Source organism: Dermacentor variabilis, chromosome 4 (genome assembly GCF_050947875.1).
Source record: "Dermacentor variabilis isolate Ectoservices chromosome 4, ASM5094787v1, whole genome shotgun sequence".
Taxonomy (NCBI): Eukaryota; Metazoa; Arthropoda; class Arachnida; order Ixodida; family Ixodidae; genus Dermacentor; species Dermacentor variabilis.
In genome coordinates, this window is record NC_134571.1 from 71,567,651 (window position 1) to 71,581,037 (window position 13,387).

At 44.9% G+C, this 13,387-nt stretch overlaps 1 protein-coding gene across 1 annotated transcript; it reads left to right on the forward strand.

Annotated features, from left to right (window-relative positions):
* The first annotated feature begins 12,197 nt into the window (after nucleotides 1-12,197).
* On the forward strand, nucleotides 12,198-12,851 carry LOC142577813 (putative HIT-like protein slr1234). Its single transcript, XM_075687256.1, has one exon. The coding sequence runs from the start codon at nucleotides 12,224-12,226 to the stop codon at nucleotides 12,776-12,778; it is 555 nt and encodes a 184-aa protein (XP_075543371.1). The 5' UTR covers nucleotides 12,198-12,223; the 3' UTR covers nucleotides 12,779-12,851.
* Nucleotides 12,852-13,387: the final 536 nt, after the last annotated feature.

Sequence of the window (13,387 nt, forward strand, 5' to 3'; positions counted from 1 at the left end):
GGGAACGGTTTCGACAAACCTGTTCTGGGTGATCTCACGCACGTGTTCTTTCTGAGCGGCGTCGGCGCTATATTTGGAATGTTTGGAGCTTCGAGCGATAATTCTTCTCTTTTTTTTCTCACTTTGTAAAACAGAATTCCGAGCCATGGTTCGCGGGTGCTTGACAAATCGCATTTACCGTCGGTGTGTGTACCCTGCGGAGTCCACAACTGTATTCCGTTTCCGGTTGATAAACAAAAAACATTATTTCAGAATACAACAATAGTTCGCTTCGGAAAGGCTAAACATTGCGTATGCGTGATTGCTCTCAGGCAACGCGGTGGTGACGGCGGTCGCAGCTGCGGTTGTGTGTACGGTTTCTCTTTGCGGCAACAACAGCGATGTCGGTAGAAAGAGAAGCTTGTTGAGGACTGAGAGCCTGCTCCGAACACTCGTAAGATATATGAAAGAAATAAAACTATGGTACTGTGGCAAACTACGCCCTTAAGGGTGTTTTCTTTGTTTTCTTGACGCACTGGTAAAACCCTTAACCGTTAGGGCCTTACAAAAATATATAGAGGCCGACAACGGAGCTATAACTAGACGTGCGATGATAAAAGAAGTTGTTGAAAACTATGTAATCATTCTGACAGCGACAGAATGATTACATAGAATGATTACTTCAAGTGTCGAAGTCAGAATGACTTCGACACTGCTAATGCTGACGCATCACTAATATATCTTGCACAGTTCGCCGGACCAACGATCGCGGCTACCCTGGCATATCTGGGTCATGGTGTAGGCGGCCTCTTGGTGTGGTATTTTATGAGCACACAAACCGCCAATATAAGCGGAAAGTTTAGCCCAGCATTTAGTGGGTGTGTATTTAGGTTAGAATAATAATTAACAAGTTAATTAGTCATATTAAGTACTGGTTGTATTGGCCTCATAAAGCATGAGCTGATTGATCGCATACTCGGCTTGCGCGTAATTGCGAACGCTTTTAATTGTAGTCGATAACTTGGAAAGTGCGGAATTAATAGGGGGCATTGCGTTGTGCTTTGTTTATTTTTCTGGCCTTGTTTTCTCATTGAAAATATGAAAACGAAATTGTCGTCGTTTATAATGAGCTTTCATATTGGCGGCATTCGCTAGCCTTCAGTGACTCTGGGTATCTTTGTGGATTTTGCGATAAATGTATCTTTTATCTCAAAATGCGCAATACTTGAAATGATTTATAGAAAATACAGATACTGATATACACCTTGTCGAATGTATCACGCTAAAGATACAAGATACCCAAAAAGTGTTTTAGGATAACATCTCAAATACACGTAGCTTCGACACTGCATAACCCTGGTGGAAATTTTTCCGATGACATGGCAGGAGACGCTCAGGCGCAGCAATTTCGGCCTTGATCGCCACGCTGAAGCCACCTGCGGCTACAACGCACCACCACAGCCACTAACGTGCTCAATTTGCTTTCGTGCCTCATCAAAACTACCAGTCGGCATTGAAAGATCCTAATTTGTGCGACCGGGCATAATCAGAATCGAATTTTTAGTGAAGCTGTCTTTAAGCGCAGTTGCAATAAGAATTTCAGTCGCCTGTAATTAAATCAGATATTTTAAAGCGTTGCTCGTATGAGTAACGCGTTGGAAGCCTAGCTCGCATATAACGATTGTTAAGGAATCTTTATAAAGGCTGTGATGCATTCAGACACATTTTACTTCGCCAGAACATTGTCCATTATGGGCCCCCTTCCCGCCCCTTGACTTTTCTTGTTGCGTGTAAGCGTAGCTAGCTATCTCTGTTCCAGGAAAAGAAAGGTGCGTTTCTTCTACATCCCTCAGCTAATCGGTTTCATTATGTGTGTTTCGTGCCTGAGTTGCGCCAGAACTGTTTCATTCGTCGTTCACTGCTTTATCATTCCTGGAAACATAAGGCAGAGCGCAACACCCCTGTGCTAGCGTCTATAGGCGGGCATGTGGTGTCGTTGAGAAAGCGGAAGACAATGCATGTGGGAAAGTACCTGCGCGTGCCTCGGCTCAAAGAAACGAGGTGACAGAAATGGAGGAACGAGCGTTTGCCAGAATGGAGAGGGCGTACAGTTATAAGCAGGTTATAAGACAGGCACTAGCACGCCTGCTTATAACTGTAAAGCGGGCGTGCTAGTGCATGTCTTATATTGTCTTTCCTCTTTCTCATTCAAACAAATAAAGATAGAGACAAAAGACTGTCGTGGAGTCTCACTCATGCGCGTCAAGTGTGATGGACTGTCTCGTTGTACCCATCATATTTGAAAATGTATGCACGATAAAATAGTTATCGCGGGAAATAAATTCTATAGATAAAGCTCACATTGTCTACGTCTTTCAAAATTCTAATGGTGTTACGAGCAAGGAAATACTGAACTAGTGCTAACGTACGAGAGAACCAATACGCAAGCCACGATCAGACCCTCATCATTTGCGTATTCTAAAACAACGACTTCTTTAAAATGTAGACCGGCCAAACTCTTTGAGAAATTGTGCAAAGTAACTTATGCTAACACATTCGCGGCCCTTGAGATCTGCCTGAAGTTCTGCAACAATGTTTTAGAGGAAATAATCTCTAGGTTCTGTCTTAGAGCTCACAACATTTCATATGTTGATACATTTGCATTATTCTGCCCATTAAGTCAAGGGGAAGGTAAATCTGGAAGCATAAGTAATGGCGGTGACTTGGTATTTAACAACAATGCCAAAAATGCAGCTGAGCGGAAAACTTTTCTTTCTCAGTGCCTCGTACTGCTAACGTCACCTTTGCGGCAAAGCGACATTGTGTCTTGTAGTTCCGAAGCCCCTTGGGTTACGTTCCACGAACTCTTACGACACCACATTGTTCTGGAAGAACCTCGCAGCTATCTATCACTGTTCGAAGAAATTCGGCAAAACGTCCGCACAATACCTCATTATAAGCAATACCATTACGCCCCCATTTTAACTGTCACTAAAGACATTCGCGATTGACCAATTGCATGCATCATTTCAATCTCTCTCTCTATCTCTCTCTTTCTCTCTCTTTCTCCTTCTTCTTCTTTTTTCTTTTTTGCTGGGAGCATGAAAGAAAGCATTGCATTGCGTTCGAGACCATGTTTGCTGCGAGAGAGAAAGAGCCTTGTTCTTACATAGCAGACAAGGGTGATGACACGGAATGTTACGAGGCAATAAAGTACTAAAAGGAAATCGCAAAAAAAGAAGAGAGTAATAGAAGACGTGGGGGTGAAGTGGGGAACGGGGAGGAGGAAGTTAGATTCAGCCGATACTTTCTTTTCAGGACAGTGTTACGTTTCGCCTACGACGCGCGGTTTAGCCGGCGCGGATGCAACGGACGCCGGGGCTTCGTTCAAAGCGGCAGACATTTTGGCCCGTTCGGCGCCGCCGCTACGCCTCCCTGCCAAGCGCGTCCAGGCATGTTCCGATGCCACGTGTCTTCATGTGCGTGTGTGAGTGTATGTGCATATTGGTGCCCACGCTTGTCGAAGCGCGGCAGCCGGGGAGAGGAGCTCCCAACAACTGTGAAGCGAGGGGGTCTGACAGGCGCCGACACGACGTGTGAGCCACCTTCTCCTCCCCATTGTGCCCGACAGGCGCCGACACGACGTGTGAGCCACCTTCTCCTCCCCATTGTGCCCGACAGGCGCCGACACGACGTGTGAGCCACCTTCTCCTCCCCATTGTGCCCGAACGGCGCCGGCACGACGGCTGCGCCACCTTATCCCATTGTGACCGAGCGGCACCGTCACGTGCTCGTCTATAGAGGGGTTCCTTCTTGCCCTCAACTGCGAGAGTATAAAAGCAGCTGCCCCCGGACGCCAAAAAAGGGCTCCGATTTCTTCTGTTGAGTAACGTGCACTCCCGTCTCTCTACTTCGGTCAACCTGACCGCCAACTCTTTGCGATGTTAGAATAAACAAGTTGTTTTGTTGTTACCAGTCGACTCATGCTTTGCCGGGACCTTCGGATGCTTCCAGTTGTACCCCAGGCCGCCAGGCCAACGCTACCCTTGGGGCTTGCGACCCAGGTGCAACAACGGGCGTCAGCGCCGAGTTCCCAACAACTCGTGCCATCGGTGCGATTACAACAACAGTCTTTCAGGAAATATTTGACCAGGACATTGATAAGCACTGAAAAGATTGTGTGTGCAAGGAGCTGTTATGCTTAATTTCATAAAAGTGCATTTCGTTACCGTCAGGAACTTTCCAGCAATGTCACACACACACAAAAACACCGCACGTCACACACGAAGAGAAAGAAAGACAGAGGCGCTGTTTTTGAAAGTGTTTGTCTCGTTGCTCCGACTTGCCTCCTATCGCCTTAAGCTCGGGTGCTATCGAGCTTGAGCATCAGGGTTGACACTCAATCGAACTAGCTGCCCAGAGTACGCACGATACCTTATATGGAGCAGAGTTCAACTCGATAAGATAGCCGGTTTCATTCCGAAAGCCGCGATCTTCGCTCGTCAGCGCAAAGTCCGCCCGAGCCGCCGTTACTAGCGCGATGCGTATTACACCACCAGTGGCGAAGTGCGAGAGCTTTCCAACGTGTGCTGTCACAGCTGTGTGTGCGAAATCGCCTTCGCAAGAGCAAAAAAATAAGAAAAATAAACATAGAATTAAAATAAAGGAAAGGATAAAGATGGACAGTGTGTCCCCGCGAAATAGCGCACATTCTCTAACCGAATTGGACGTGCACAGCTTAGCGTCCGCACGTTAGCGACCATTTATTCTGGTAAGTTTCGTCGCGTACGATGAATTCTTAAAAACTAGCCTTTATTTCACCATTTAACGGCGGAAAGTCTGTGGAGTCTTCCTTATCAAATCGATTCAATCCAGTCTTTATTTTCTCTTAGACAGAGAAGGCGACCGGACTAAAAGCTCGCAAGCTTGACATTATCAACTTGGCAGTATGGCACACAGGCAAAGATTTTCATTTTTCCAAATAACCACTAAAACAAGATAATAAGAGCACTTTGTAAGAAGCAGCGCAATTCATTACAGCACTAACAGAGGCATTAGAAAAACAAATAACATGCTATGGGGAAAAGCAAAAACGCTATAGCTTTTCTCTGAGTGCAATATCATCACGTGATTTTGCTAAGAAAATATCGCTTAATAGCATCGTTTGAATGCTCGAAAGGGTCAGACAATTCTTTCTTCCATTAATGTAATAATACTGGAAGAGTACAAGCAAGGGACTGCTCGATATAGTATGCCCTGGGTGCCGGCACTAATCAAATTTCTTTATGTCTAGTCTGCGGGACATGCATGATTTTCTCAAGTTTTGCCAGATAACAAATATAATTTTCATCACTTGGTGAGGAGCATTTACAGATTATTAAATGTCTACAGTTGTATAAACTATAGATTGGCAGAATTTTATATTTTAAAAAGAAGTCATGTGTGGGGGAGCAGTAAGGCAGACCAGCAATGCATCTTGCAGCTCTTTTTTTGAAGAAGGTGAAGCTTGGGTAAATTTGGGACACCCTTAGTGCCCCAAACCATACGACTACATTGCAAGAGAGAAAGAGAACTAATGAGGTATATAGCAACAGCCTAATCTTGACAGGAATAATACCGCGCAAGCGCAACATAACACCGACAGCTTAAGAATCTTTTGATGTGCTATAGTCAATATGATCATTCCAAGTTAAATGCTTTGAAAATATAACACCAAGGATTTTAACAGAACCTACTTTTTCGACAGCATCAGAGCTTAAGAACACGTTCGACGGCCTATAAATTACCTTTCCACTTGGAAAGTACAATATTATTTTTGTCTTTTTATGATTAATCTTCAAACAATTTGCTTTTGCCCATGTATTTAATACATTCAGTGTTCTGATTGCTTTCTCTTTAATGTCGCTTTCTGATCTCCCGGATATGAACACCGCAGTGTCATCAGTGTAGGATACAATCTTACCATCCCTTACACCCCATTGCACAATGTCATTTATCTAAATTAAATATAAGAGCGGTCCCAAAATGGTTCCTTGGGAAACTCCTGCACTAATATGTTGTATTGAAAACAATGAATTTTCAAAGTCTTCAAAGTGTGTTCTTCTCGACAAATAGGATTTCATAAGGTCTTGAGCTTTTCCTCGGACACCATAGTTTGCCAGTTTATGCAGTAAAATTCTGTGATTTATCATGTCAAAAGTCTTAGTAAAATTTATATATATGCCTGCAGCTATCTCCTTATTTTGAAACATGTCTATTGTGATTTCTTTTTGAGTCAGTAATGCTGTGAGTCAGTAATCGTTCGGGAAACGATAGCGGATATTTTTTTTTCTCTGGCAGAATTTTCATTTGGTCGTCGATATTGCCATAAACCAGTCCTGGGACGAATTTTCTGTGCAGAAGCGCATCTACCCCGTAAATGAGCACTTTCATAAAATATATGTATAGATTGGATTTCTGTCGGCCATGTCTACTCTATATGATTGACCCATCGTTCTATCTGGGCAATTGTATGCTTTTCTCGAGTTACGTTGAATGGTACCACTGCTGCAGCGGTCAGCGTTTCAAATAAAATGCACTGACTGCTATGGCGACAAATTTGCCCATAAATGTCTCATAAATGTCTCATATATGCTCATAAATGCCTTTCATAGGATGGTGTCAGTAGCTAGCGGGAGACAGGGGTAATCGGAGATCTCTTAGAGGCCTTTATCCTACACTGGACATTGAAAATATTGATGATGGTGACGAAATGTCTTGTAGGCTGAAGATGGATGTTAAAGAAGTTTGGGTCATTACATATAAATGTTTAAATACCTCCTACGTCTACTGCTACAAGTTCAAGAGAGAGATGAAATAGGGAAGGCCACATTTCCTAGCCCGACATGTGAGTGCGCCACCTGGCACATATGAAAAAGCAAAAAAAGAACACTGATACAGCTAGTAACACTAGGCCTTAATTTCCTGTTATAAGATCATCAATTTCTTTTTGGTTCTCCTGCGATGCGTCCAAGTGACGGTTGTTTTTCATAGTATCTTAGAGACTCGTGTCGCCGAAACCTCAGTGCCGCGTTCTCCGATTTCATAATCCATTTCATAATCCATCTCAATTAATCTTTCAATTTCTCTCTGTGCAGGTTTTACCAAATGAGTGGAATAAATTTGGAAAATAATTTTCCCCTTTTAAGTGAACTTATGTGGGACAAATGGCCTTGAGTGTTGGCTGTTTCTTTGGTCGAGCTCTTTACCGCTGCTAATATACCATGTGTCCCAGCTAACGTTAATCCAGCTATTCCATGAAAAAAGAAAGAAAAAGTTAAAGAATGATGGTGCAAGATACAACTATAAGGCCTACGGTGTTCTGTCATCATATCTCTAACGTCCGAACACCGCAGTTCTTAAAACCGTATCTTGAACCATGTTCTTCAAATCTTTGTTTTTCGTTAAAAGATTCAGTCTGGGACAATCTACACCATGTGCCCCAGCTAACGTTAACCAAGCTGTTCAACGAAATAAAAGATTTAAAAGCACTATCCAACATACAATTATAAGAACCACGGTGCTTGGTTGTCAGCGTTCTGACAAGCGAACAACGTAGGTCCTGAAATGTTATCTTGCACCCCGCTTTTGAAATACTTGTTTTTCGGTGAACAGCTCGGCTAACCTTACCAGGGACACCCTATATATACCTCTTAATCTACTACACGTAAATCTACTGTAAAACTACTATGTATCACTCTTAAGTTTCAATGTTAAACTATGTAGATTAAGAGTGTATAGGCCCCTATTCATCATTTGCCGAAATAAAATTTAATTCCTTTTTTTTACATTTCGTGGTTTCCATATTGGGCCTGTCCACTGAAAGACAGAATATAAGCTGTGTTGTTTCACGTGACTGCGGCTTAATGCACATTGGAGATTTTTTTTTTGTCGCGGAAAAAGAACTTGCCCCTCCACAAGATTTAGAAGCACTAGGCAATTGCGACCCTGGTGCTGTCCTTATATGCAAAGAGAGAGGAAGATAGAGAAACAGAAGGAAGGAAAGGCAGGGAGGCTAACCAGACACACGTAAGATTTGCTACCCTGCATTGCGGGTAGGGGATATGAGGATGAAAAGAGACAGACGAGAAAGAGAGCACAGCTTCGCGCACCATTTGAAGATGCGCACCGAATCTCAAACGGTCGCCAAAAGCTGTCGATTTGCGTGCGGTATTGCAATAACACCTCCATGGTTTTCTGTGCCATAGACGTGTACGGCCATGGTCCAAGGACCTTCATTTCCGAAAATGGTCTAGAGTCCAGCCGCTTCAATGCTGTCCGGAGAAGTTCACGTTCGACGTCGTACCGGGGACAGATACATAAGATGTGTTCTCGTTTCTGTAGTTCCACAAGAGTCGCACGTGCGCGCATCCCCTGTTTCGATGCAGTAAGAGTAGGCATTTGTAAATGCTACTCCGAATCAGAGGGTGCACAACAATGACGCCTCAGAGCGGGAAACGTTTTGTGGTACTTGTATCTTAAAGGATGCATCAAGTATGTGAAGATGACACTTCGGGAGATTGAGAGAAGACCAATATTTGGTGTGTCATGGCTTTAGCCACGAAATGAAGCTTTCTTGCAGCGTTGGTTCTGTATAAGGCAATCGGAACTGGTGGGTCTCCGACATGGGCGGCTGGGGTGACTTCCTCGGCAAGGTACCTGGTCATACCAGTGATGACGGTATGTCCAGGCTGCCATGAAATATAATTTCATCTCCTTTAGCGATAACTTGATGGTGCTACTCTCTTATTTTCTATACCAGCTGCTGATGACTCCTGTGATGACTCCTTCTCTTCTCAGACTGAAATATTAAAAAGTACTAAACAATAACAGGAGATTGACCCACGCAAGAGGCCACGTTTCTACCAGGAAGCTTGCCTTCGTGCATAGCGTTCGCCGCCAGCGTTTCCCGGTAAATGTTACGGTTACATAGGCTGCAGTTGCCGGGAAGCATGAAAAGCAGTCAGCGGTCTTTGAATGCTATCGCGTTCCACTCTTAAAGATGAAGCTTAACAGTCCCCCGAATTTTTACAGTATCACGCAGGGCAGCAAGCTCTGCAGCCATTGATGTTGCCATATATGACTGTTTGAATTCGATCGTAGTTTTCGTAGCTGGAATGACACCGGAACCTGAAAAGCTGGTATATGAGATTGAACCATCAATATAGATCTGTATTCGGTCCCCGTACTCCTAATTAATAGCAGCAGTATCTGTTTCAGTGATATTTTTGGGTTGACTCGCCTTTTTCTTTACACCCGAAGTACTTCGGTGCACCTGAGGCTGCTGAAGACACCCCAAGCGAAATTAAATTAAATTATGGGGCTTTACGTGCCAAAACCACTTTCTGATTATGAGGCACGCCGTAGTGGGGGACTCCGGAAATTTTGACCACCTGGGATTCTTTACCGTGCACCTAAATCTAAGTACATGGAGGTTTCACATTTCACCTCCATCAAAATGCGGCCGCCATGGCCGGTATTCGATCCCGCGACCTGGGCAGAATCCGCGACCCATGGTGTTCCCATGATCTATGGTGTTGGGCTCAGCAGCCTAACACCATAGCCACTGAGAAACCATGGCTGGGCACAAGGGAAATGAAAGCCTTGGTAGTGCTGTGTATCCTGATGGAAGACAATCTTGATGGATGATGATAACCTCGGGAAATGTAGCACGAGGCCTCTGTGAGGGAGAACGCCAAGTGGTGATCGGGGACGCGGTAAAGATGAAGAATATGCGCCCTGAGACAATCCACAGCAACATTTGTTGGGTTGGGATGATCCTTGGCGAGCACGATTGTTGCAGATGTTGAAGCGCAACGAGGATCACCTAAACACGTGCGCAATGATTGGCTCTGTAAACTTTCGAATGAGCGAACAGAATCTGTAAGAAAAACCTTGCAATATTTTATCGTGATGGATGACAATCTTAGTTCCTTGCGAATGGTGCTATATGATTTGTGTTCCATACATTTTTTTTATTATTACACTGTAACGCAATCATGACTTTCTCGTGACAGCGGCCTCTGTGGGCTTTTGTGTGCTTTCTTCATCTAAATTGATTGCCATTATGAATTTAACAAGTTGATGTCTTTTTATGCGCTGTTCGGTAAACTGAACTATTTCAGAGTGACTACTATAACTGTGCTTCTTTAAAGGATAATTTTAGAAACGCGGGCTCTCGAGTAGCCAACCTTCTCATGCTGCAACACTTAATAAGCAACAAGAACAACGTAGATAGCGCCACACAAAACTGTAGCAAAAGAATATTAAGGGCGTTACGTTATATGAAAGAGCATTGCTATAGTCACCATAGTAGTTATTAACCGGCCGCTGTGGCTTATCGGCTATGGTGTTTCGCGGCTAAGTTCGAGGTCGCGGGATCGAATCTCGGTCGCGGCAGCCTGATTTCGATGGGGGCGAAATGCAAAAACACCCGTGTACCGTGCATTGGAGGCACGTTAAGGATACCCAGATGGTCGAAAGTTGCATAGTGCCCCACTACGGTGTTCCTCGTAATCATATCGGGGTACTGGCACGTTAAACTCCGGCATTTAATATTTAACCATAGTAGTTGTTATACTACCTAGTATGTTAACTGTATACTAAACAGGACTGTATTGTGCCAAGCTTGCCCAACTGCAAGAGAAGAAAGAATAGAACAATCGAGGCCCTTCCGTAATTTGGAAACTTCCAGCAGGCGTGATACATAAGCATACGCTAACAGACCACACCGACAGCGTTCGCTCCAATTTTTCCTGAATGCGTAGATAATTTCTTTTTTCTACGGCTATATTTTGCATCAGCATAAGCGCGGCACCACGAGGGTTGGATCATTTAGCTGCCGCGCTGCTGAGATGTACGTGGCACCTGGTAATTATGGTCGCAGTGTGATGTTTTTCATGCAGTGCTTGCAGCATGGCGCCTGTCTGCGCTGCGCAGTGAAACGTATATCAACTCTTTCATTGCGGTGTACAGCGCGGAGCGCACGTGTTGCGGAGCACGCACTCGTATAAGAATAATGGCGTCTTTCACCACCTGGCGTTTCTCTCTTGCGACTCTGAAAAACGTGCACCTCCAACGCCTGTGGGGCTGCCCAAGCAATATGCTCACCACTCGTTATGCACAGTCACATGCTATTATTCATTTCAGTTTTACTGTAAAAACGAAGCACCAGTTACGTTGGGCATACGGCGGCCGCCTAGTGCAGACGAAACAGCGGGAAAAAGTGGTCGACCACAAGTGTCAGCATGTTTTCGGAGCGTAATTATATGGGCGCAGCATTACTACACAGATTCTTTTTTTTTTATTTTAATGTGAAAGTCATTATTTATGCGTGTCTCGCGCTGTTTGTTGCCCAGTATGTATTTCACGTATATGAATGCGTGAGCGTATTTCTCTTTTTCTTTTGCTTTTTTTTTCTTGCGAGCTTGCTTAGTGTGTTGCCACCATTCCCAACGTCCTTCTACTTCTTCAGTACCCTTTATCACATACGTGCAATATATCACAAATAAACGAACCATAAAAGAACAAGGGAAGGAGATCTAGTCACTGTGCAATGGTGGCAGTAATACTATTCAACTCTGATCGGGTAGGTTCAATATTGTACTTAGTTGTATTCAGCATTTCGAACAAAAGGAAGGCTGGGACACAGGGACGAAGCTGACGGAGTGTCTCCTCCTCTTTTGGAATACATGAATCGGTTGAAAATGTGAATGCGCCGACGGCTCTTGGTCACAGTATAAAGTTTTGCGCTTTATGTAATTTCGGGCACACACCCCTACGAGTCATTGTAATTTGCCTCGTTTGGTGCGGCTCAGAACATGTTCTTAGACGATGAACTAATTTGTTTTCATTCGAAATGCACTCGGCCATTTTGTTCCACACATCCTCTCGCGCTTTGAAACAACCTGTCAAAAATTGGAGGACGCTTAAGCTTCGCCTTCAAGAGTGGAACGCGACAGCGTTCCCGTCGACCCACCAAGGGGTGTAAGACAATGGGCTACGGCGCAGCAACTACGCGCCCCGCATCGGACGCGGTGAGCGTCGAGCAACGCAGCGTTCGGCGCGACAACGAAATGTGTGCCTGAGCAAGCGACGCACGCCTGAGCCTTAGAAACAGCTCGTTTCTAAGGCAACACCGCGTTCACTAGAGGCGCTTTTGTACCGCATTGAAGCATCGAACTCGTGGCTCAGTGGAACATGGCAGATGGCAGCCCTCAGGGCATGCACTACCATGGCACTACCGTCAGCTGATTTAGCCCGGAAAGTTTGTGTAGCAATATTTTCTCGCCCTTTGAACGCACAACTAAGATGTTCAGGCTCAGGTATGCAGAAGAAACTGCTGTGTCTTACGAGTTCGAAATCGTCCAGCAGCGGCAGCGACGAAGTCGCCAAGGCCAAGAATGCAACCGCGACCTTCGGCAAGCCGACCATCTTCTCCAAGATCCTTGACGGCAGCATACCGGCCGACATCATTTACAAGGACGACAAGTGCATTGCCTTTCGGGATGTGAACCCTCAGGCTCCCGTACACTTCCTGGTGATCCCAAGGAAGACACTTCCGATGCTCGACTCGGCCACTGATGAAGACGTTCAGCTGCTGGGCCACTTGATGCTCACAGCCGAGAAGGTTGCAGCACAAGAGAACCTTCAGGATGGCTGCAGGCTAGTGGTCAACAATGGGAAGCAAGGCTGCCAGTCGGTCTACCACCTTCACCTGCATGTCCTTGGTGGTCGCCAGATGGGCTGGCCACCAGGATAACTTTGTGAAACAGTGCCAAAGAGTCATGTTACCTGTCTTTTCGTTAGAAATAAATGTGTTACTACCTTTAAAATAAAAAAGCTCGTGGCTCAGTGGTAACGTCTCCGTCTCACACTCCGGAGACCCTGGTTCGATTCCCACCCAGCCCATCTTGCAAGTTGTTTTTTATTCATGAAGTGCCTGCTGGGATTTATCGCTCACGGCCAACGCCACCGACGCCGACGACACCGGCTTTTCTGCGATACGAGCTCCTTAACGCTGTCGCGTTAATATCTATGTAACACTTGCAATGCTCGCCGAGTGGGTGTCAACGCTACTACAACAACGTTCGAACTTGTCGACCTTGGGGATAAGGATCAATAAATTAAAACGTGGATAACTATGAAACTTGAGAAAAAGAGGGACCGCGCAGTGGGCGATGGAACAAAATGTGGTTAGAGCAAACCATGTTTAGCTGAAATTTTACTTAAGATAAGAGGAACAAATTGAATTTGTCAGGCTTTGTAATCACCGGGCCGATAACCTAATGTATAGCAACTATTATAGTCTATTATGATAGCAGAATGGGACAACTAGGAAAGGATAACTTGGGACGCTATGCCTGTGGAA

What these genes read in the sequence shown, in the direction of transcription:
- LOC142577813 (XM_075687256.1), top strand. Translation starts at nt 12,224, where the DNA reads ATGGCAGCCCTCAGGGCATGCACTACCATGGCACTACCGTCAGCTGAT.